This window comes from Ylistrum balloti, unplaced genomic scaffold (assembly GCF_031769215.1).
Source record: "Ylistrum balloti isolate Yb309-2 unplaced genomic scaffold, AGI_CSIRO_Ybal_v1 Utg370584, whole genome shotgun sequence".
In the NCBI taxonomy this organism is placed as follows: Eukaryota; Metazoa; Mollusca; class Bivalvia; order Pectinida; family Pectinidae; genus Ylistrum; species Ylistrum balloti.
In genome coordinates this window covers 511,660-535,499 of record NW_026782363.1, presented here as the reverse complement: position 1 = coordinate 535,499, position 23,840 = coordinate 511,660, and the positions used below count along the sequence as shown (strand labels likewise).

Below are 23,840 nucleotides of genomic sequence, written 5' to 3'. Positions count from 1 at the left end.
CCGTCCTTTTGTCAAAGCGAGCTGTCCTTGACTTTCTTCACTGCTCAAATATGTATTTGATGACATTGACGATAGTTTTACCTTATTCGTTTTTTAATGGTACTACCCACAAAAACCATCAATTAAGACTAAATGATATTACACCGTCATTGAATGGTGCCAGGTTTTGAACGTCGGCCAAGTTATCCTCAAATAACGAGTCGATTCCATACACTATTACACGATTCTTCTTAAACTTTGTAATCAAATCTTTCTCTAAACTGAAATGTTCCAACAGACTTTTGTTGTTCAAAAAAGAATTAAAAACATATCTTTTGCTTCAATATTAAATTCTCCTTGTAGTCAATATTCATACTTAATCTATCGGGTATTGTCTGTTAATATTTACACACAGATCATGTAAAGAATATGTATGTACTTAACATATGTATACATATATATACTTATCTAGTTTCAATTTTTTTTATAATTAATTTTTATGTATTCTTAATTGTTACGACTAAATGAAGTTCTAAGTTAATTATATATCCTAATCTTTTAATTATTTCATTAGTGTATGTCTGGTTGTTGACTTTTATATGTCTGATTTATCATCAATTATGCACATCGTAAAAAGTAATAGTTTTTATTTTGATAACATATTTATTTTATATAGAACTTGTGAAACGGATTAAAGTAATGGTAACAAACGCCTTAGACTAGTCCATGTTTGTACTTTTTGAAGGGAAAATCAGATGTGCTGTTGTTTAATCGAGAGGTGTAAATGAGTCAATTAATCATCATTATAATTACAATACTGTAAGACAGACGCACGGACGGGTACAAATGTTCGTTTTGCTTTAATCAGGTGTCGCACGATAACCGAGAGCTGAACATAGGTAATGGAGAAATACGAGGCCTTCCGGTATTATATTCGATCATGGTGATATGTGCTTTTTATTTGTTTATTTTAATGTATTTATGTCAACGTCTGAAAAGAAATTGGAAAATTGGATAATTATTCCATAAAAACTGAAAAATAAAAGGAAAAGCATGGATTTCGGCCAATTTTGTCAGTTAAAAGAGAACAGATTTGACAGCAAAATGGACAATTATGTTTAAATTACCAAAACATATAAAATTTTAAGGAAATTTATGCATTTAATTGTTCATTTCAATTATTTTTATGCGATATGTATATTATTGACCGTGTTTTATAAGATAATTAACCGAACAAAATGTTTAATTCCGTAAAATTGTCTGACTGGAGCTGACGTTTATAACTATATATCTACATGTTGTCTTAGAAGTAAAAGCATCATGGTGATAAATGTGTTTTTATGTATTTGTTAAGGTGTATGTATACTTTATCTACCATTAAAACATAAGTCATTTAGTCAAGTTTTATCCTATAAAATCTGAAGGAATCGACTAGCCTACCTTGAGCGTTAATGTTACACTTAGAAGGGGAGATAACTATCTACTTCCTCCGAAAATAACCGAAGAGAGCTATTCAGCTTCGGAATTGAAAACATGGATGTCACCTGTCAAAACGGTTTCTTGTGAGATGAAAATCGTATCGTTTTAAATGTGCTAGTCATCGGTAACACCTTAAGATGTCTGGACGTTCGTCTAAATGTAGAAAGGAGGTTGTTTACAGCACGCTGTCTTATGTAGCGGGTCGCGGAGTGGACAAAAAATGTAAACAACCAGAGCGGCTTATGATGAGACATCGGATTCGGTGTGCTCGCGGACTGTATCGAAAAGATCTAAAAGAACACTATGGTTGTGTCAACGCTATAGAATTCTCCAATGGCGGCGGTCAGTCGATTGCATCAGGTAAACAAAGTCGATGGAACGCTAATTTTGTTATTTTGAAGATTTGTCACGAGTATGTGAAATTTACATTTAGAAGTTGACGTCATCAGTGTGCTATCAGATGTTTTATTCTTGAATGCCAGAGCGAAAACAGGAACATGAATTTTGCAGGCAATTGACCAATGCTTTATTTTCAATGTTGTACATTGTAATTCCCCACCCCAACCCCCACCTTTTAAATAAAATATACAGTTTAGAGGAGGATTAATGAAATTTCCGAGGTCACGGACGGGGAAATAGAAATTTAGAAGCCTCCGGAGGTTAAGTATAGTCTTCATTGTTTCAAACTGACAGATTTTTGTTGTCATGAAATAATTTATTCACATATACAAGAACAATGGACGGACTTTTAGATTGCTATGAATTGACCCCATTAACTTACTCCACAAATTGATTTATCCAAATGGTTTGATATAAAGATTAAAAAAAAGTCTGGGTTCATTCTGCTGTAGGTACAACAATGTTTGCCAGGTAATAGGATAATCAAGGTCTTTTGTAGCCATACAGTGAACAGTGATTAAATCATCTCCTGAGGAATATGTTTGTGATAGATAATCATGGATGGTCAGACAAAGCTGCAGTTAATATGACATATATCTATAGCTTTGTATGACAGTCCACGCAGAAGTGTCTGTTCATCTGTCCTTCCACTCATCTCCTACGTATACACTTCTTGTCTTCTTGAACTTCATAGCTGGGGCATGTGTTCACCATGGGGAAGCAGTGTGTCATGTTCTAAAAGTAGATCACTTTGACGGAGATGCATTTTGACCTTTGGCCTACATTTAAGAGTTTTTCAGGGCACTATTCTCTATGCTACTTGTATTTGATACATGAACTTCATACTTGGGGCAGTGAAATCTCTCTCGTAGTACCCCAATAAATAACACTTCTGTAAACAGCTCATGCCATTACTGTTTTGTAATTTGCATCAGTATTTTGAAAAGAAATGTTTTTTTCACATGAAAAATGATCACATAAATTAATGTGGTTATAAACACAAATATCACAGAATAATAGTGGTTAGAAAACAGTAAAAATCTGTTGTGTTTACATTTTGTACTTTTGCTTTTCAACTACTGATGTGTCCTCAAGATACATGTTCATATACTGTGACATCAAAGAAAATTGAGGGTAATTTGGCCACAGTATTTACACATTTCCTCTCTGTAAGCACAAATATGATTGGTAACATTGATCAATTACATTCAAAAACGCATTTATTTTGTTGATGTCATCATTTTTTGCCTGTCAACTTTTGACCCAGATTGTGGGGTCAACTATTGGTAGTCTGAGAGCAGTTTACATCAGTTTACAAATCTCGTAGAGATATGAGGCTTTGGTCTTCAAAGGATCAGTGAGCTTGTCAGACTGCAGCATCTGTCTGTCCGTCAACTTTTTCTACAAATCACTACTAACCATGAACAAACTTGACTTTCACCAAATTCAGTCTGAAGCATCCTTTGTGAAAAGAGTGTCTCGGCCCTCTAGCACGGGAGGGGGAGGGCGAGGCACAATAGGGGAAATAGAGCAAATTCTTTAAAATCCAACTCTACCTCTAGGAATGATTGGGTCTTGCCCAAATTTTGTATAAATGGAGAGGCTCGCCCCCTGGGGGTAAGAAGGGGCAGGTCCCAATAGGAGAAATTTAACAAATTCTTAACAATCTAAAGAGGTAGGAACTAATAGAGGAAATAAAATTAATTGTTTTTAATACATTCTCTTTAGTATGAATTAATCAATTTCAGCAAACTAAATCAGGTAAGCAATACAGGCCCTATGGGCCTTTAAATATCAAATCTGATGTTAAGGCTTTGGTGCAAGCATTTAAAGCTAGGTATCACTAAATACAATGGTACTAGGGAACTGATATTTGGTTTGCGGATTAATGTTTGGGATAACTATTACTTCTCTATTGAAATGAATAATTTTATGGAAGAAAATCAGTATTTTCTACTTATGTCAAATAGAATGTTAAGATTTTGGTACAGGTGTCAATAAGTTACTTTATAAGTGTACAAGGATACTGATGTATTTGGCTTGAGTGTTTCTATTTCTGTGTAACTCATTACTTCATGGAGACATTATAAATAATTTTTGTGAAAATGTTCTGTATTTTTTTTTAAACATTCTAGACTTGGACTCCTAGTGTGAAATCTAATTTACAAGGTAATCATATCTCATGTTAAGTTTTCCAGTGTTGACAGACATTATTTTGATATATTGGGATATAGATTCCAGTTGATGAAACCACACCCTAATGCTAATTTAAGGTACAGTGGTAAATAGGGATGGCAATGAATATTCAAATATTCGTTTGGTAGGGAGATATTTGAATAGAAACATAAAATTGGAATGTTCTTTTCACGTGTGTATGACATCAACCTTTTGTAAGATCACTTAAATTAATCAGATTATGGTTGACAAATTATCTGATTTTGTAATAGAAATTTGATACCTAAATTACTTAGGTATTATTAGTGTTCAAAGATTTACACCTGTACCATTGTAATGTTGTCATGAACATCGGTCTGTACAAAATTAAGAGCTCACAACTCCTACATTAATAAGTTATTGCCCTTTCTTAAAATTTTCTGAATCAGAGCATATTACTTTGAATTGATGCATTATTACTAGAATGATGAAAATGAAATGTATACAATGATCATGCAGTGTACCAATTTTAATGCCTGAAACCTCTTATTTACAGAATGATTGCCCTTTGTTGAAGTTTTGTGCCTATTAAAGTTGTTTTTGGGGAGCATTCATCAGTTTCACTGATACTCTTGTTCTTCGATACATTTGACATTATTTTGATTTTTTTTTTTTTTTGAAAGATTGATGTTGCTCAAAAAAATTTTCACCTCAAATTTCCTTAAGTGGATATAGATGTGAAAAAAAATCTTTACTTGATCTGTAGAGTTTTACTGACTTTTCTGTGATGACGTCCCAAGGTAGACAAAAGTTTAGCCTAATTATAAGCTTTCATAAAAATGCCATATGAATAACTATGAAAGGACATTCAGAAAACATTCAGAATGCGACTAAACCACAGCATATGTATTGTAAAATATTGATGGATTACAGCACATACTTATGAGATGAAATATTTGATTCATTTGTCTGTTCCTTCAGGTGGTGATGATCGTCGTGTTTTATTATGGAATGTCCAGAGCGCACTCGCTAACATTGGCAAACCAGTCTTCATGAAGGGTGAACACAACAGCAACATATTCTGCCTTGCCTTCGATTATGAAAACAGAAAGATATTTTCTGGTGGTAAGATATACTTATCATGAGCTGAAACAGCTATAAAAATCCACTTACCATGGACAACAATATTTAATTTCATGTTCAAGAAAATGCCTTTTCCCAATCAAGGCAATAACAGATTTTGATTTCTATGCAGTCTCATGCAGTTTTTAAATTTGACATATAAAGAATACAAAAGGCTTTAGTGTAGTTTGTACAGTTAGTGTTTGAAAACATTAAAAGTTACCAAAAAAAGTCTGCTCTTTTTAGCTCACCTGGTCCAAAGGAATGGTGAGCTTATGCCATGGTGCAGCCTCTGTCGTCCCTTCAGCATCCGGCATTTGTCAATATTTTACTAAAAATCATTAGTAGTTATGAACAACTAAACAAGTTTTTACCAAATTTGGTTTAAAGCATCCTTTGGGGAAAGGGGAACCAACTTTGTATAAAAAAATTGGTTTTCAGCCCCCAGGGGCCATGGGCTGAGCCCAATATCCTATTCCTCCTGTATAGGAATGAATAGATATTGCCGAAATTTGGTCTAAACATTCATTGATGAAGGGAATCAATCTTGCAAGGATGTAGGATCTCAGTCTCCTAGGACTGGAGGGGCGGGGCCCAATAGGGGAAATAGAGTAAATTATTTAACATCCCACTCCTCCTGTCGGAATGATTGGATTTTGCCCTAATTTGGTCTCAAGTTTTATTGGGTAAAGAGGAATCATTTCTGTATTTATAAACAGTGCTTCCCGGCCCCCTGGAGTGGGAGGGATGGGTCAACTGGGAAAATGTAAGTTCGTAAAAATCCTTCTTTACAAGTTTGGTCTGTAGTAATTTTTATGAATAGTGAATCTGGTATCTTTTTGACCACAAGGCCAGGATCCAATAAGGTTATCATACAAGAAATTGTTTGTCATGTTTCAAATTCTTTATCAAATGGCTGAATAGCTAAATTAGCCAGGTAAGTTATGCAAGCCTGTTGGGACTCTTGTTGAATTTCACAGAATTGTCTTGAGTTCTGGACATTTGCAACAATAAAAGCAATAGAAACTCCAGCTTAAGCATGAAAAATGATGTTGAGTGTAATGGACCCATGAGGCTCATTTGGCTTTCTGTCTTGACATGGCCGAACAAGATAATCACACACTGATTTGAGTTGTAGATTTACCATCAGAATGTCGATATAGTGTTATAACTGCCAATTTCAACAGATCCTAAAGGGGGGAAAAATCATAGCAGCAATAACGATCATCTGATAGTGGGGAAATGTCCCTGTTGTGGAGGATCTCTTCTGATGAATATGTCGAGGTCTGATTAGTCTGGTATAACATTCCCATTGTTTGTAATAATAGCCAGTACAATTCTTTCCTTGTTATACAAATGTACAGCCTATTTCTATAGAAGAAATTTCCTACATTAAGGAGCAGAAGTTGATACCATGTGTTGATAAACTGGGATTCAGTCAGGGGACTTTCAGGCCTCAGGGCCGCAGGGGTATTTTACAATATATTTATAGTTTATTGTGGTGGAAGTGTATTATTATTATAATATTATTATAGATCTTCCTTTATACAACTTTAATTCTTACTTTATTATTTTTTAGGAAATGATGAGCAAGTAATTGTGCATGATATTTCAACGTGAGTATGTCATATCTTTTCCATATTTTTTAGTTTTGTTAGGACCTTATGTTTAATTGATTCAGTCACTGCCTGTTTTGACACTAAAGGTATATATACATTGAAATGTTACTAAGATGCTGTTTAATATAGTATGTATATGTTTTTGATGTTTTGGTCAAAGCTTTAGGTATGAATGCTAGAGATAAATGGATATTATGATAATGTGAATATTTTGTAAGATTTGATAATTCAGACAATGCATGGAGGCAAGCTTCTCAAAAACTTCTGAGATTTAAGACTCATTTCAGACTGTTTATATACTAAACAATGAAAAAAGGTTATCAAGTTACCGGGCCTTACACAAACATTGGTTGATTATACAATATTTTCAGTTAATGATTTATTTGTAGGAACCTCCGGAGATGATGCCAACATTTTTATTGAAGTCAGTCAGGTGTAAAATTCAAAGATTGTCTCATAGAACAAATTTCTTTCACTTTATTCAAGATTTGTTCCGTTGAATTTTGTAAAACGCTTCAAAGATATGCACTTTATCAAAACCTTTATTACTTAAAAAATCTTCATGTGGGTAGAAATTGTATACATTAAACACAATGTTGTAAGTGTCAAAAGAAGAAAGGTAAAGTGCTATTTGCATGCTCCAAGTCAGCGCAACACAAAGGGTATAGCTAAAAGGAAGTATGTCATTTATCATTTCAACATTTGACTGGAGCAGCTGACCATGACTCACCATCCTCTGTGAAGATGGTATGAATGCTGCAGCATCATCAGGATCAATTTCTTCTTACAACCATAACAGTTAGGACTTTGCTTGGTGGACAGATAAAGACGCCCAACCCTCCGTAACAGGCTGAAACATCACCAAATAAGCAGCCCAACCCTCCGTAACAGGCTGAAACATCACCAACTAAGCAGCCCAACCCTCCGTAACAGGCTGAAACATCACCAACTAAGCAGCCCAACCCTCCGTAACAGGCTGAAACATCACCAACTAAGCAGCCCAACCCTCCGTAACAGGCTGAAACATCACCAACTAAGCAGCCCAACCCTCCGTAACAGGCTGAAACATCACCAACTAAGCAGCCCAACCCTCCGTAACAGGCTGAAACATCACCAACTAAGCAGCCCAACCCTCCGTAACAGGCTGAAACATCACCAACTAAGCAGCCCAACCCTCCGTAACAGGCTGAAACATCACCAACTAAGCAGCCCAACCCTCCGTAACAGGCTGAAACATCACCAACTAAGCAGCCCAACCCTCCGTAACAGGCTGAAACATCACCAACTAAGCAGCCCAACCCTCCGTAACAGGCTGAAACATCACCAACTAAGCAGCCCAAACCTCTGTAGCACCAGTCATCCTTCCATTTTACGGCATTCACAGCATTATAATGCGACATCCTGTACCAGTCATGTGACTAGGGGGTACTTACAGCAAGTTTTAAGTTTTTGAATTAGCCTACAAAATCCCAGATCTGAACCCAATAGAGCACATCTGAGATATTCTTGGAGGATGAGTACCATGTCGGCGAAATCCGCCCTCCAGCTTACAAGGACTGGATCAGACATAGAAGAATGAGTGGAACGCTATCCCGCTTCACACCATTCAATGATATACAGGCTTCATGCACCAGCGCTGTAACGCTGTGTTCCTAGCCAATGGTTACTATCAGATTTTGAATGGCATTTAAACATCCATAAGCAGATATTTTCCTGAATATTTTGACCCATCAACTACCGTATTTCACTGAAGTCTGACATAGCTGCTGCCAAAACAAATTTTGACAACCTTTTTTTATTAGTTAGGTATATATATACTCTGGTGGTTTCTGCCTGATATAAGGTATTATACAGCTAGAAATCAGTTCATGTTAATTGGTATGGCAATTTCAATATCTTAAAACAAGTTTTGAAAAAGTGAGTATATTAATGAATAGTTCACTTGCAAGTTTCCTTTTACTAAAGTCCTTCAGAAATAGATCAGCATGTTTGAAAGATTTTGACAGGAAAATACAAAATTTAATGTTAATATTTGCCTAGATTTTGATTACATGGAATTACAAAAGTGTCCTTACTTTACAGGGGAGATACTTTGGATGTGTTTACACATGAGGATGCTGTGTACAGTCTTAGTGTCGACCCCAACAATATCAGTGTGTTTGCTAGCGCATGTGATGATGGACGTATCCTTGTGTATGACATTCGTGAACCACCTAGCAGTGGTTAGATCATTTTCTTTATTTAGTTTTTAGCCATCATCATCAACAATGAAAGCCAGTTTTCACTAACTTAATACTGGATCAAACAATCTCTGATGTCATATAAAGATTTGCACATGAACTTCATTTATGTTCAATGATTTAATTGATTGAAAAAAATCCCACTAGTACTAGGCTATCAAGATTTTGAAAACATGAAAAGCTTTAAATCACAAACAATATTTTTTTTATAAAAATTGACAAAGTACCTTCTCTAAAAATTGACAAAGTACCTTCTATAAAAATTGACAAAGTACCTTCTCTGAAAATTGACAAAGTACCTTCTCTGAAAATTGACAAAGTACCTTCTATAAAAACTGACAAAGTACCTTCTCTAAAAATTGACAAAGTACCTTCTCTAAAAATTGACAAAGTACCTTCTCTAAAAATTGACAAAGTACCTTCTATAAAAATTGACAAAGTACCTTCTCTAAAAATTGACAAAGTACCTTCTATAAGAATTGACAAAGTACCTTCTATAAGAATTGACAAAGTACCTTCTCTAAAAATTGACAAAGTACCTTCTATAAAAATTGACAAAGTACCTTCTATAAAAATTGACAAAGTACCTTCTATAAAAATTGACAAAGTACCTTCACATGATTTCTGAATATTTTCTCCTTTTGTATCTGCAGACCCATTTTGTCTTGCTAATTACACCTCCTCAATGCATGCTGTTATGTACAACCCTGTGGACCCCCGTCTTTTAGCAACAGCAAACGCAAAGGAAGGCATTGGTCTTTGGGATATCCGAAAACCTCGCAGGTAAGATTTCTAGAGATAAAGTTGTGTAAATGTTGATTTCAGCATCTTGTACATATATAGTAATAAAGAAATATGTGTACTCTGTGTTTAATACTTGCTTGTACAATTTGATACCAGGTAAGGAAAACTTGTATGTACAGTTGTACACTGGGTATGTAATACTTGTATGTACAATTGTACACTGGGTATGTAATACTTGTATGTACAATTGTACACTGGGTATGTAATACTTGTATGTACAGTTGTACACTGGCGTGCATCCGTTAACAATTTAACATTTTCCACTTCTTCTCAAAAAGCCCCGATTCGATTTCAATGAAATTCAGAAATCTACCCTGGCCTAAGATGAACCAAAATTGTTAATTATACAGTTCCATGTTTTATTACTCTTAATAACAATCCTTTAACCTTTATATTCAATATTGATTATCTCGGGTGACCATCAAGGCCACAAGGTCTCTTGTTGTGTGAACAATGATAAAGTTTTACCAGTTGGGTATCAATGACTGACAAACTAGGACATATGACAATTGTGTGTTGTTGGAAGGGAGACCAGGTTGAAAAATAAAGCAGTATTGATTTCAATATCTGGTTCATTCGCTATGAGGTTCAAAACATTTTCGATATCCCTTGGTAAAATTGTGCTTGTGCTGGAAAAAAAATCCTGATGTTATTGTAAGGCATTGAAGGAAAGAATGTTGCCATTATTTTTAGCCGACTATCAATTGATGGTGTATTATAAAAACTGCCCTTCATCAATGGTCTGTGGTCCATCTGTCCATAGATAATTTTTATTATCGCATATTCAGGAGAAGTATTGGATGGATCCCTCTTCATATGTAGGTTCCTCTTTGTCCATTGTTCTGATCATCTTATTTGTGGACTAGTCAGAAAACAAAATAGTCAGCATGTGACTATCTTGGATATTAACTATGAAAATTTGTTAATGGGATTTCTTGAGAACTACTAAATGAATGTTTCTCAAATATCATGTGTACCTTCCCCATGGTCTCCAGTTGTGCCTGTTTGATTTGGGGTCTAATCTATCAAGCTATCTTTGATTTTGACAACGAAGGTTTGTTATCACTTTCTTGCCGTACTGATGGAGCTTTCTCAAATCATATGTATGTTGTCCGTAGCTGTGCCCGTTTGATGTTGTCACTGATCAGAAAAACAGAAATGGTGAAGGGTTGACTGATTTGGCAGTTAAAGCTTATTATAGCTATTTTTCAGAAGGTTTTTAAAATTTTATTTAATTAAGAAGAAAAATAAAGGAAAGAAAAGAAAAGGGAAAAGATCCATCTTTTTAAAAACAAATAAAGATCCGACAATGGTGGTCACCAAGATCTCTCTCGGATATGTTGTTCGGTCTTGTTTTCCTTCGAACATTTTGTACAGATTGTTTTCACTTTTCTCCTTTAAAAGTATTTATTCCTAGAGAATTTTTGTGTTTAGATATCACAAGAACACTGATTTCTTTCTGACAAAGTTGACATGGGATTGCTTTTCAAGTCTCAAGGTCAAAAGTCATGGTCATTGTCAATTGAATTATGAAATATGCTTCTGTATAGTAAATGAAATGTTCATTGGCTAATTAGTTACAAACATCAACAGGACTTCTCTACAGAATGTAGTTACTTTGATGGTTGTTCTACTTGATGTTCTCTATAGACTACACATGACACTACTGTAGAGTTCTTGTCTTTTGTAAACGGATTATTGCAATATTTCTATCCCTAGCTGTCTGCTACGGTATGGAGGTGGATATGTGCAGCAGAGCTGTATGAGTGTGCGATTTAGTCGGTCTGGTGAGCATCTCCTGGCCCTGCGACGACGCCTTCCCCCTGTCCTCTATAACATATCAAGTTCACAGCCTCTGTGCGAGTTTGACCACAGTGGATACTATAATTCCTGCACCATGAAGAGTTGTACATTTGCTGGAGACAATGACCAGGTAAAAGAAATGTTAAACATTACTTGTATTACCTTTCAGTTATTTCTCTCAATGCAGCATTTAACAAAAACATTCATACAGTATGATATGGATATGTTGCGAGATTCTGTCTACTGAGAATTTGGCAATACATTGGAACCCACTTAATATCATGTTCCTAATGTAATAATAAACGGAATGTGACATTGAGAGTTGACATTATTTTTTGCTCTAATTTTATGGATTTCTGATGTCTAAACCAGGAAATTAACTTCATGATGCGCCAAACTGACTTGTTTCTGAAAGAAATTCTTTGAAGACAAATTTTTCATTTACTTTTTATTTCTTATTTTATTTCTATGTTGGATTTATTTTATTTTTTCAAATCGCCCTGCATCCTTGGTCCGTCCCTTCGTCTGTCCATCGGTCGGTCCATAAATGATTGTTGTAATCACTTTTTCTTGAGAAGTGCTGAATTGACCTTTCTCAAATTTCTTACAATTGGCGATCTTTGATTTTTTCAATGAATTTAATATTGCTTTTTCTTGAGATTTACTTCATAGCTCTTTCTCAAATTTCCTAAATAGCTTCCCCTTTGTCCCTAGATTTTTGAAGTGATCAGAAAAAGAAAAAAGCTAAAAGACAGCCATCTTGGATTTTGACTTTGAAAGTTTGTAGTCACTATTTCATGAGAATTACTGCATAGCTCTTTCTCAAAGTTGCTATACAGGTACCCCTTTGTCCCTTATTGTGCCCGTTTTATTTTGGGACTTATCAGAAAAACAAAATGGCCTACAGGCAGCCATTTTCGATTGCACAGTTTAAGAATATCACTTTTTCTGTCAGAGACTGTTTAAATTTCTGATCATTAAGAGCAAAGACAATAAGTCATATGTAGGTTTCCCTATGTCCCTAGTTGTGCCGGTTTAATTTTGGGACTGATCAGAAAAACGAAATGGCTGATATCTTGGATTTTCTCTTTGAAAGTTTGTTATCACTATTTCAGGACAATTAATGTATAGATCTTGCTCAAATTTCATATGTAGGCAAAGATTATCATTGCTATTTATGTGATATTTACTATAATGTTAGGTAGTAGCTAGTGTGCTATACCACTGATTGTTACAATATTTACTATAATGTTAGGTAGTAGCTAGTGTGATATACCACTGATTGTTACAATATTTACTATAATGTTAGGTAGTAGCTAGTGTGATATACCACTGATTGTACGATATTTACTATAATGTTAGGTGGTAGCTAGTGTGATATACCACTGATTGTACGATATTTACTATAATGTTAGGTAGTAGCTAGTGTGCTATACCACTGATTGTACGATATTTACTATAATGTTAGGTAGTAGATAGTGTGCTATACCACTGATTGTGCGATATTTACTGTTAACTAAGAAGTGGTTATGCTAACGTATGAAAAGAGGAAACAGTTTTAGTATAGAATGTTTCTGTTTTCTTTACAGTATGTTTTATCAGGATCTGATGACTTCAATCTGTACATGTGGAAAGTTCCAGAAAATCTGTCAAAACGTAAGTTTGCTGGTATCCATTCTGTCCTTTTATATTGTCTCCGGGAATCAATTGTTCTGTAGACTGTTACAGGTATACTACAAAAATAATACAAAATAATTGAAAAAAAAGTGTAAAACATTCAAAATGGCTGAAGAAATGTATATACATATTGCATATAACATGTAAGTGATTGGTTTTATTTATTGTTTTACATGTATTCTTTGTTTCATTGTTTCTCAAACTTTTGAATATTGCAGGACAATATGTGAATGATGCCCATATGATACTGAAAGGTCATAGGTCAATTGTAAACCAGGTGCGATTCAATCCTGCAAATCACCTAATCATCTCCTCCGGAGTGGAAAAGATTGTTAAGGTAAAGTGACACCTGTCTGAGAGAAGTAATAGTAACACCTGTCCTAGTGATGGCACAGTGACACTTATCCTAGTAAATGACATGACACCTGATAAAAGTCTTATTTAATATAAAATGACACCTGTTTGAGTGATGATCCTGATGATACTTTGATAATTATTTTAGAGAAGATACAGTGACACTTGTCCTAGTTAAAGTACAGTGACCTCTGTCTCAGTGCAAGGACAGTGACCTCTGTCTCAGTGCAAGGACAGTGACACCTGTCTTAGTTAAGGGACAGTGACACCTGTCTTAGTTAAGTGACAGTGACACCTGCATCATTGAAGGTATGGTAACCCCTGTCCTTGTAAAGCCATTGGCTTATGAACTCTTTGAAGACAGAAAAGAAATCTAACACATCTTTACAGACAGGAAAGTAAACACATTCTTTACAGACAGGAAAGTTAACACATCTTTACAGACAGGAAAGTAAACACATTCTTTACAGACAGGAAAGTTAACACATTCTTTACAGACAGGAAAGTTAACACATTCTTTACAGACAGGAAAGTAAACACAAACTTTACAGACAGGAAAGTTAACACATTCTTTACAGACAGGAAAGTTAACACATTCTTTACAGACAGGAAAGTTAACACAAACTTTACAGACAGGAAAGTTAACACATTCTTTACAGACAGAAAGTTAACACATTCTTTACAGACAGGAAAGTTAACACATTCTTTACAGACAGGAAAGTTAACACATTCTTTACAGACAGGAAAGTTAACACATTCTTTACAGACAGGAAAGTTAACACATTCTTTATAGACAGGAAAGTTAACACAATCTTTACAGACAGGAAAGTTAACACATTCTTCACAGACAGGAAAGTTAACACATTCTTTACAGACAGGAAAGTAAACTCATTCTTTACAGACAAATGTGGAATCAATATTGAATGTGAAATCACAATATTAAGAGGACTTAAAGAATATTTTTCTTCCTTAATACTTTCTACATTTTTACACAAAAGACTTAAGTTATATGGAGATTACTAAGTGTTACCAATCATGCTTGAAATATAGTAATATGGTGGTGTCCTTCAGAAACATTTATTTAAGGATAAGATTGAGTTTTGTTGCACATCAAGATGAAAGTACATGTGACATGTGTTAAAGTTGAAATACATAAACTACAGAATCATCTAGTTAGTAGAAGACTATATTGATTTGAAGTTATTATTTGTGTTCCTACAAGTTTCTATATTGAATCTAATTGAATCCCCGTTCAGTTTAGTCACATCATTGTGTCATATTTCAGGTTTGGAGCCTGTTTGACATGCCTAACAGTGAGGGAGGCCTGGGAGAGGAAGATCCTCCACCCCTCTCAGTTGGGGAGAGATCTGTCTATACACATGAGGAATACATCAACCTGGTGCTCCAGAGTGGTCACGTGATGACTCACGATTACTCTAGTCACTCAACAGAGGAAGATCCACGTATGATGGCGTTCTTTGATTCTCTCGTCCAGCGTGAGCTTGAAGGCTGTTCATCTGAAGATGATCTGTCCAGTAGTGAGCAAGAGTTGTATGAACGAATTATCCAGCTGTCACATTCAGAAGTGTCTAATAGTTCAGAATCAGAATCTGGTGTCAGTCGAAGTATGACCAATAATAATACTAGTGATGGCAATTATGAGGAAGATTCAGCATTCAGTCCATTCAGTATTGCATTTGCAAGTGTAGTTGCTGTTCAGACGTCTCGTAGCATGGAGGAACAATCATCTGGTATATCATTAGATACATCCTTAGACACATCTGGGGATAATCAAAACTTAAACCTTTCAGATGATAATGCAAGTTTGAATACTACACAGTCAAGCTCACAGAGACCAACTATCACCAGTGGAAATGCTAGGAGAAGCATCTCTGAGCTCATTGTAAAACGTAAAGAGGTAAAGAGGCAAGCTAGCAAGGCTCTGAAGAATAAACAGAGGAAACGAAGAAGGCCTCGATCATCTAGTTCTGAATCAAGTGATGGAGAACAAAGTAAAACATCCAGTAGCACTGTTCAGTCTGTTGGCCATCCAGAAAATGTGCTTTCAGCACAAAGACAGAAAGCTCAGATCAGGCTTAAAAGGCTTCAGCAACTTAGAAACAACATCTTAAATAGTGAATCAGATGATAGTGGTAATGAAGAGCTTTCTGTGGCAGAAACATGCAGTAAAAAGCCATGCACAGAACAGAACAGTTCTGACAATGCTGGAAAGGAGGATGGGGAAAGATCGTGTAAAGATGATACCCAGGGTGTTAGTAATGGTAAATCGGTGCCAGGTAAAAGTAAAGAGGGTTCAGAACTTGGCCCTTACCTCCATGAAACAGACTTTAATAACCAACCATCCACATCCACTCAGATCGGAATGATAGCTAATTCTCATATACAAAACTCTTGTGACAAAATGTCGGTGACAGCCACAAATAGCAATATTGAAAATGAAAGCTCTGGAGGCAGTCATTCCAATCTAACAGAATTCAAAAGATTCAAGAAATGGACAAAAGCATCTAAGCGACAGTATCGTCAACATGGATCAGATAATGACGAGTTATGAGCACTTGTATACTTGTGGTAAAAGACTGTCTCCTTAACATCTGGGTAACCTTATGTTGTTAAATTTGGTATCAGATATGCTTGTTTTCCTTACCTAAATCTGCTGATGACTTAGCTTTATATACCACAGGTATTTGATCAAATCAATTAACCCTGGCTGTTAATAGGATGTAAAGCAGAAATAAATTACACTATGTTAATTGTTACCAGACAGCTTAGATTTTACCATAATAGTATTTACCCTTCATTAAGCCCACAGCCCCAACATATTGTCCATAACTAGTCGGGATGGGGGTTAGACTTACTAACTATAAATAAGCTTCTGTTTTATTTAACAGTAATAGATAGGGAGGAAGGTTTACTGCTGGATGAATATTGTGTGGTTGGCTTGTGTAGTGTGACATATTAGTGTTCCAGAAATTGGGATATTTGGCTGTCAGTCATCTGTATGCGAGTATGATTGTTTGAAATCAAAACATTAATTGCCTATTGCTTATGGTATGTATTGCAGCTGTCGATAAACAACCCAAATATGGTCTGTAATTTAGACACTCAGAGTCAAAAAGGAAATGTAGTTAATATATTTGTTGATTGTTTTCAAGATTTTTTCCCCATGCCTGATCATTTTCATGTCAAATTTAATATCTACTGTGTAATATTGAATGCTCCAATTTCTGCTGCTGGTAGATTTGAACTGTAACAAATACATCAGGTATCTTTATGTACAGTGTACCACCTAATAAATACCTATATTCTCTTGCTATTGAATATTTCCAAGTCCTCCTGTTGTGTTAGGTTTATGCTACCATTAATATCATACCTAATAATCATCAATATTCTTTTGCTATTGAATATTTCTGAGTCATCCTTTTGTGTTACATTAATGTTATCATGAATGTCACACTTAATAATCACCGGTGTTCTCTTGCTATTGAATATTTCTTAGTCATCTTTTTGTTTTACATTTATGCTATCATGAACACCATACCTAATAATCACCCATATTCTCTTGCTATTGAATATTTCCGAGTCCTCCATTTGTGTTAGGTTTATGCTACCATGAATGTCATCCCTAATAATCAATCATGTTTCCTTGCTGATGAATATTTCTTAGTCATCCTTTTGTGTTACATTTATGCTATCATGAACGCCATACCTAATAATCACCCATATTCTCTTGCTATTGAATATTTCCGAGTCCTCCATTTGTGTTAGGTTATGCTACCATGAATGTCATACCTAATAATCATCCATGTTTCCTTGCTGATGAATATTTCTGAGTCATCCTTTTGTATTATGTTTTGTTACCATGAAGTTACACTTGATAATCACACATGTACCTTGCTGTTGAATATTTCTGAGTCATCCTGTTGTCTTACGTTTATGCTATCATGAATGTCACACCTAATAATCACCCATATTCTCTTGCTATTGAATATTTCTAAGTCCTGTTGTGTTAGGCTTATGCTACCCTAAATATCATACCTAATCACCACCCATATTCTTTTGCTATTGAATATTTCCGAGTCCTTTATTTGTGTTATGTTTATGCTACCATGAATGCCACACCTAATGATCACCCATATTCTTTTGCTATTGAATATTTCTGAGTCCTCCTGTTGTGTTAGGTTTATGCTATCATGAATGTCATACCTAATAATCACCCGTGTTCCCTTGCTATTAAAAATCTTTGGGTTGCCCATTTTTGTTATGCCTATGCTATATGGGCTATGAATTGCCCACTGAGTTTATGATAAGCTAGATGTGATGTGAAGATGTGCAGACATCATTCCCTTATAGGTGCTGTTTGAAAAATTCCAGGGGAGGATATTGTTTTCCGTGTGTCCATTCATCTGGCAATAAAATTTAACAGCATTACCAGACATGGTGTTTGTAACTGTTTCACTTCTTTAATCCCAAGTTCAGAATGAATTTAAAGGTCATATTTGCTCATTATGACTCAATGTAAGTAAGTAGGTGATATTTCAAGGATTTATATGTAGGATGGTAAGATAACTTCTCACAAACTCACATTTTCAAGTGTGTACCGAGTATGTAAGTACATGGTCATGGTCATATTGAGCTTAAAATTTGAACTTGTTCATCCAAGACTTTTAAAAGCACCATTGGTGACTAATTAAGTTAAATACATTGAACACAATGTAATGGTACCTCCTAGAAGTAGTGTGTCATATATTTAAGGTATTTAATTGGTTTTTATTTAATATCTGTCTGTTAACTTTTTTTATTATAAAAATTTCTTCAAGTCATGAAAGACTGAACATACACTGGCCAAATTTGGTCTGAAGCATCCTTGAGGGAAGCACAACCAAGTTTGTATAAATTTTGGCTCTCAGCTCCCAGAGGCCTCAGGTGCAGGGCCAAAAAGGAGAAACTTACCAAATTCTTCAAAATCTTGAATGGATATTGTCCAAATTTGGTCTGAAGCATTCTTGGGTGAAGGGAAATCAATCTTGTACAAGGAAAAGGTCTCAGCCCCCTGAGACCAGCTGAAGGAGCATGGCCTAATGTGGGAAATAGAGTAAAGTCTTTAAAATCTCACTACACCTGGTAAATTTTGGCCACTTGCAAGGAAGGGGTGGGGCCCAATAGGAGAAATAGAGGCAAGAGGAATGAGGCTCAATTGGGGAAATCAAATATTTTTTTTAATTCCTTCTTCTGTCCAAGGATGTTGTCCAAGGTTGGTTTAAACCAGTTCTTAGCAATAGTGGATCTGACTTATTAGCCAGGTGAGTGATGCAGGTCCATTGGGCCTCTTGTTGTAAATATGTTATCTGTAATGATTAGTTTCCAAATTTATTGCATAACTTAACTTTGATCTTGCTTGAATGATTGAAAAAATGTTTTTTCCATCTTTGATTTTTTCCTTAGACTTATAAAAAATGAGTTTTAGGTGAGTTTTAGGTTAATTTTAGGACAAATGAATTGCATTTTTGGATGATTTTAGCCCACCTGGCACAAAGGGTTCAATAAAAGAAACGTAATAAGCTTTTAAAAATCCTTCCTTCTTACAAGGATATTGTCAAAGTCTTGTCTGAAGCATTCTTTGGAGACTGAAACTCAATTTTTACAAACAGTGGTTTTGATTTCCATTTCACCACTAGGCTGGAGCCGAACAGAAAAACTATTTCAGAAATTTGTCATCATTTCAGTTCTTTTTTAAATGACTGAATATCTGAAATAGCCAGGGTAGTGATACATGTTCCATGGGCCTCTAGTTCTGCTGTTGTGAAGCTGAGTTACTTGTTTAGCTACATTTTGTAAAGTACATATGCTATTTTTAGTTTAATCCATGTACATCTGTAAGACCAACTGTCCTTTAAAATAAGAAACATTGGTGATTTTTGATAATTAGGTATATGCATTACGAAGGTGAACTAATATTTGTAATCATGTGGTTCAGACCTCCAACGGGCCACAGGAACAGGGCAAAAAGGAGCCGAAATGACTAAAAATCTTCTTCTCAGCACTAAGATATGGTAGAATATTATACTCTTTATGAGAAGAAGGATCTTAAGGTCCTTTCCCAGAATTGTGGATTTCATAACCTCAGGGTCACACCATTTGACCTTATTGGAAGGGGTAAATCTGACAATAGTTTATACAGAAAAAACGACATTTTTAAGCATAACTTAATTAAATTCCATTAGAAACAATTCCAGTTTGGTTAGAAATATTAAAATGAAGTGGCAGTTGATACATATTTTACATTAATTATTTGCATTAAACATATAATTTAGTTTGAGTTAGCCTACATTCTTAACAACATTGTTTCTAGGACATATGTTACAACAACCAAATTGACAGCACTTATAGAACTGTTAAGGCCATTTACATACCTTGGTGATATGTTAAGCTTTGTAGAACCTACCCATATATAATGGAATCAGATACCAAGATTCACACCTACCGACCCTAAGCACATGTTGTATGTATGGGTAGATATTTATGTTGTTTATTGCTTTCAGTGACTTTGTTATGGAGGAGGTCAAATGTAAATTGATAATCTTTAGATATCGTGTATCAAAATGAAATCTGCACATCAATAAAAACTGTAAAGAATAACAGGTTGTGTTTATTGTCTTTTAGGGTTCATAATAGCTAGTCATTTGAGCAGTGTTATGATGAAAAACAATAATTTCCTAAGAATTGGTAAAACTAAGACATTTACTATGTATCAAAACACATAGTAGAAGTTCAGTTTCATTCCATCAAATCTTTTGTAATTTTTTTACAGATGTCTATTGGGTGTAGCTCTGAATGACAATATTTTAAATTTCCCTTTGATACAATTTGTTTTGATGGAGATTATAGGTTTTTCCCTTACAACAGTATAAATTCAGGTGGGTAAAGTTACCTGTATTTAGAAGAGACACAGACTTCCATCTATTAGTAACACCTATATATAGAAGTTAAAACTGTCATTGACTGAGCACCTTTATCTACTAGTTGAAACTGTCATGGACTGAGCAACTTTATCTACTAGTTGAGACTGTCATTAACTGAGCACCTTAATCTAGTAGTTGAGACAGTCATTGACTGAGCACCTTTATCTACTAGTTGAGACTGTCATTAACTGAGCACCTTAATCTAGTAGTTGAGACAGTCATTGACTGAGCACCTTTATCTACTAGTTGAAACTGTCATGGACTGAGCACCTTTATCTACTAGTTGAGACTGTCATTAACTGAGCACCTTAATCTAGTAGTTGAGACAGTCATTGACTGAGCACCTTTATCTACTAGTTGAGATTGTCATTGACTGATCACCTTTATCCACTAGTTGAGACTGTCATTGACTGAGAACATTTATTTACTAGTCGAGACTTGTCATTGACTGAGCACCTTTATCTACTAGTTGAGAATGTCATTGACTGAGCACCTTAATCTAGTAGTTGAGACTGTCTTTGACACATTAAAATAACTTTGACAAACTTGAATTAAAAATTAGTTCACTGGTGACAGTTGATATGTCTTCATTTCTTAGATTAACAGCATAAATAATGGTCCAAAGGTGAAAAACACATCGCATAATTGTACAAATGCAAGATACTCCAAACCAATTAGTTTATGAGACAGTTTATTTTGCTTGATCAGGATTATGAATGCATTTTTTTTAACTCAATGCATTTATTTCATCTTTCAGTAACATGTCAGGAAAACAGTTTTTTTGCGTCATTCTTGATAACAAGCAGATATAATTTTGACATCAGCATGTGGCCAATAAATTAAATGTATTTTTGAGAATAAAGATACACATGTTTATGGTATCTGACCTTTTATCACTATATGTAGTCGCATTGATAACATTGACTCCCACCTTCATTACTACATTACAAGCAAAGTACTGGCGCATGTGTACTATTATTTCTCATGGCACAAAACAATATTTTGTTGCTGCATGTCTGGAAATGTCGGCAGAGACAGATTAAAAAAAATTACTGAAACTATGATTACAACTGATTCAGACATTGAGAGAAATATATTTTTTTTAATGTGATGTTAATTTTTGTTTCTCTACACTATTACATACAGTAAACGCTCAATTTGTTTTATGTAATTCCATTAGCAACAAAATGTGGAAGGCTCGACTAAGTACATACACCAACAATAAGATTTTTTCTTGCAAAATTCTGACAATCATAATGACCATCAATACTAAACAAGACAGTAAAATGTTTATGGTACCCGGGGCCCCTGGCTTACTAGTTTGATGCTCAACCAATTGAGCTAAAGAGAAGTTCTCTCAAACCGAGTGGTATATTGCAGCTAGTATTTTACCAGGGTTACAATCATGCTTTACAAACTGTTTTAAGATATTTAAAGACTTTGAAATCAGTCCACTTGTTATTTTACCCTCTGACGACAACTTAAATCGCACAATGTATCATTAATGCATATATGTATAGAGAAGACATCAGAAGTATCATTGAAATACCCACCAACAACACTGGTTATAGTTTATAGTCGCTATTATTCGCGAGCTTTTTCATTTCACTGAATTAGCGAATGCATTAAAATTCGCAAAATTAAATTACTCATCATGGACTTATAGATCTATGTTTCAAAACTCACCCTGCCTTCAGACCAAAATATTTAAGCAATGTTTAAAAGTTGCATTTATTTGGAACCCTAATAATTGAACAAATTTAAACATAATCAGGATATAAGATATTTTAACAGAATAACGAAAGGAATCAATTTGTTATAGAGATCACACTCTACAACAGGAGGGACATATTTGTTATAGAGGTTACACTCTACAACAGGAGGGATATATTTGTTATAGAGATCACACTCTACAACAGGAGGGATATATTTGTTATAGAGGTTACACTCTACAACAGAAGGGATATATTTGTTATAGAGATCACATGTATGGCGAAGTCACTGTTCATATACATATATTTTATTTGTATTTTTGATTTTTTAAGCATCCATACATGCACAACTGAGGTTTACTTTGATCGACTTATTCCTTAAAAGTAGGACATAACACATAGCTTCATGAATCTAAAACAAAATCTCAAGCGGAGGGTTGTTCCATATATTATCTGTGTTGTTAATACTAATATAAGCTGTTTTAAAGGTAAAATATATACATTTTTTCAAATACATACATATCAAGGCGTTACTTGTATATTCAATTAAAACGATGCATCACTGACTTTGTAAATTGACTCATAATTCCCTACTTATTATTGATGCACACATAGGTTTGATAATCTGTTTCTACATGCAAGTATAATTAATTTAGCCTATTGCCACGCCCACTTACTGTAGACGTCTTAAAACGGAAATGGAACTCTTCTGACTAGAGTTTTAAAATGTCAGTCATGTGAAAACGAAACAATCGTCTTCATCCTTCCTTGAGATTGATATATGATGGGAACATTTTCATAATGTGTGTTGTGAAGTAGAAACTGAGTACAATGCATGACGCATACGAGGACATTCCTATACTGGAGAAGCTTCCATTGAAAATTGAATCCATTGCTTGTTACGGTAAACTCCATTTTTGACAAGCTTCAGCCGCAGTCTCGTTGCATACACCAATACATTACAGATTACATATATCACTGGCTGGCGACCAGCAAGCAGTTCATGATAAAGAATCTTCATCAATTATTTAAAAGTTAGAACATTATTTAAGTCAACGATATACGATATTACAAATACATATGTATGTAATATTTGGGATGGGACAAAAGCTAATGTTGATATTTTGTGTAAGTGTTTTGCTGTTTCCGTATCATTTGAATAAATTCGTCCATGAAGGAAAAAATAATGTTGAGCTTCTGGTATTCCTGAGCAAAATCACTGAAAGAGAAAAAGATCTTTACAGTAGAAAAATGTCGAAGAGGGTAGTAATGTGTAGGCTTACATCATATTGAGTATGTATAGGATATACACTCAGTGACCATGAGTATTGTCGCACAATGGCAATGCCGGTGTGAAATCGGTGCGTTAACAAATCTCCAAAACTGAAAGAGGTAAATACCTGAAGTTTTTAGTACTGGATTATCTGTGCTTGTATTCTAGCTACATTTTGAAACTTTGTGACAGAGAGTTATAAAGGGTCTGTATGTAGTAAAAACTGGCAGGTCTTTCCAGATGTT

At 34.9% G+C, this 23,840-nt stretch overlaps 2 protein-coding genes across 2 annotated transcripts in view; both read left to right on the top strand.

The window, feature by feature from the left end:
* Nucleotides 1-1,535: 1,535 nt before the first annotated feature.
* On the top strand, nucleotides 1,536-20,287 carry LOC132556675 (DDB1- and CUL4-associated factor 5-like). Its single transcript, XM_060221108.1, has 9 exons — nucleotides 1,536-1,818; nucleotides 4,993-5,136; nucleotides 6,713-6,749; nucleotides 8,835-8,974; nucleotides 9,646-9,775; nucleotides 11,516-11,729; nucleotides 13,189-13,255; nucleotides 13,495-13,613; nucleotides 14,916-20,287. Exons 1-9 carry the CDS (start codon nucleotides 1,596-1,598, stop codon nucleotides 16,200-16,202), a joined length of 2,361 nt encoding a protein of 786 aa, XP_060077091.1. The 5' UTR covers nucleotides 1,536-1,595; the 3' UTR covers nucleotides 16,203-20,287.
* A 2,792-nt stretch (nucleotides 20,288-23,079) lies between these two features.
* Nucleotides 23,080-23,840, top strand: part of LOC132556680 (vam6/Vps39-like protein) — a 44,425-nt gene continuing 43,664 nt past the window's right edge. The window contains exon 1 of the mRNA XM_060221114.1: nucleotides 23,080-23,226. Coding sequence (XP_060077097.1) covers nucleotides 23,154-23,226 — 73 coding nt within the window. The 5' untranslated portion in view covers nucleotides 23,080-23,153. The remainder of the gene's footprint in view (nucleotides 23,227-23,840) is intronic.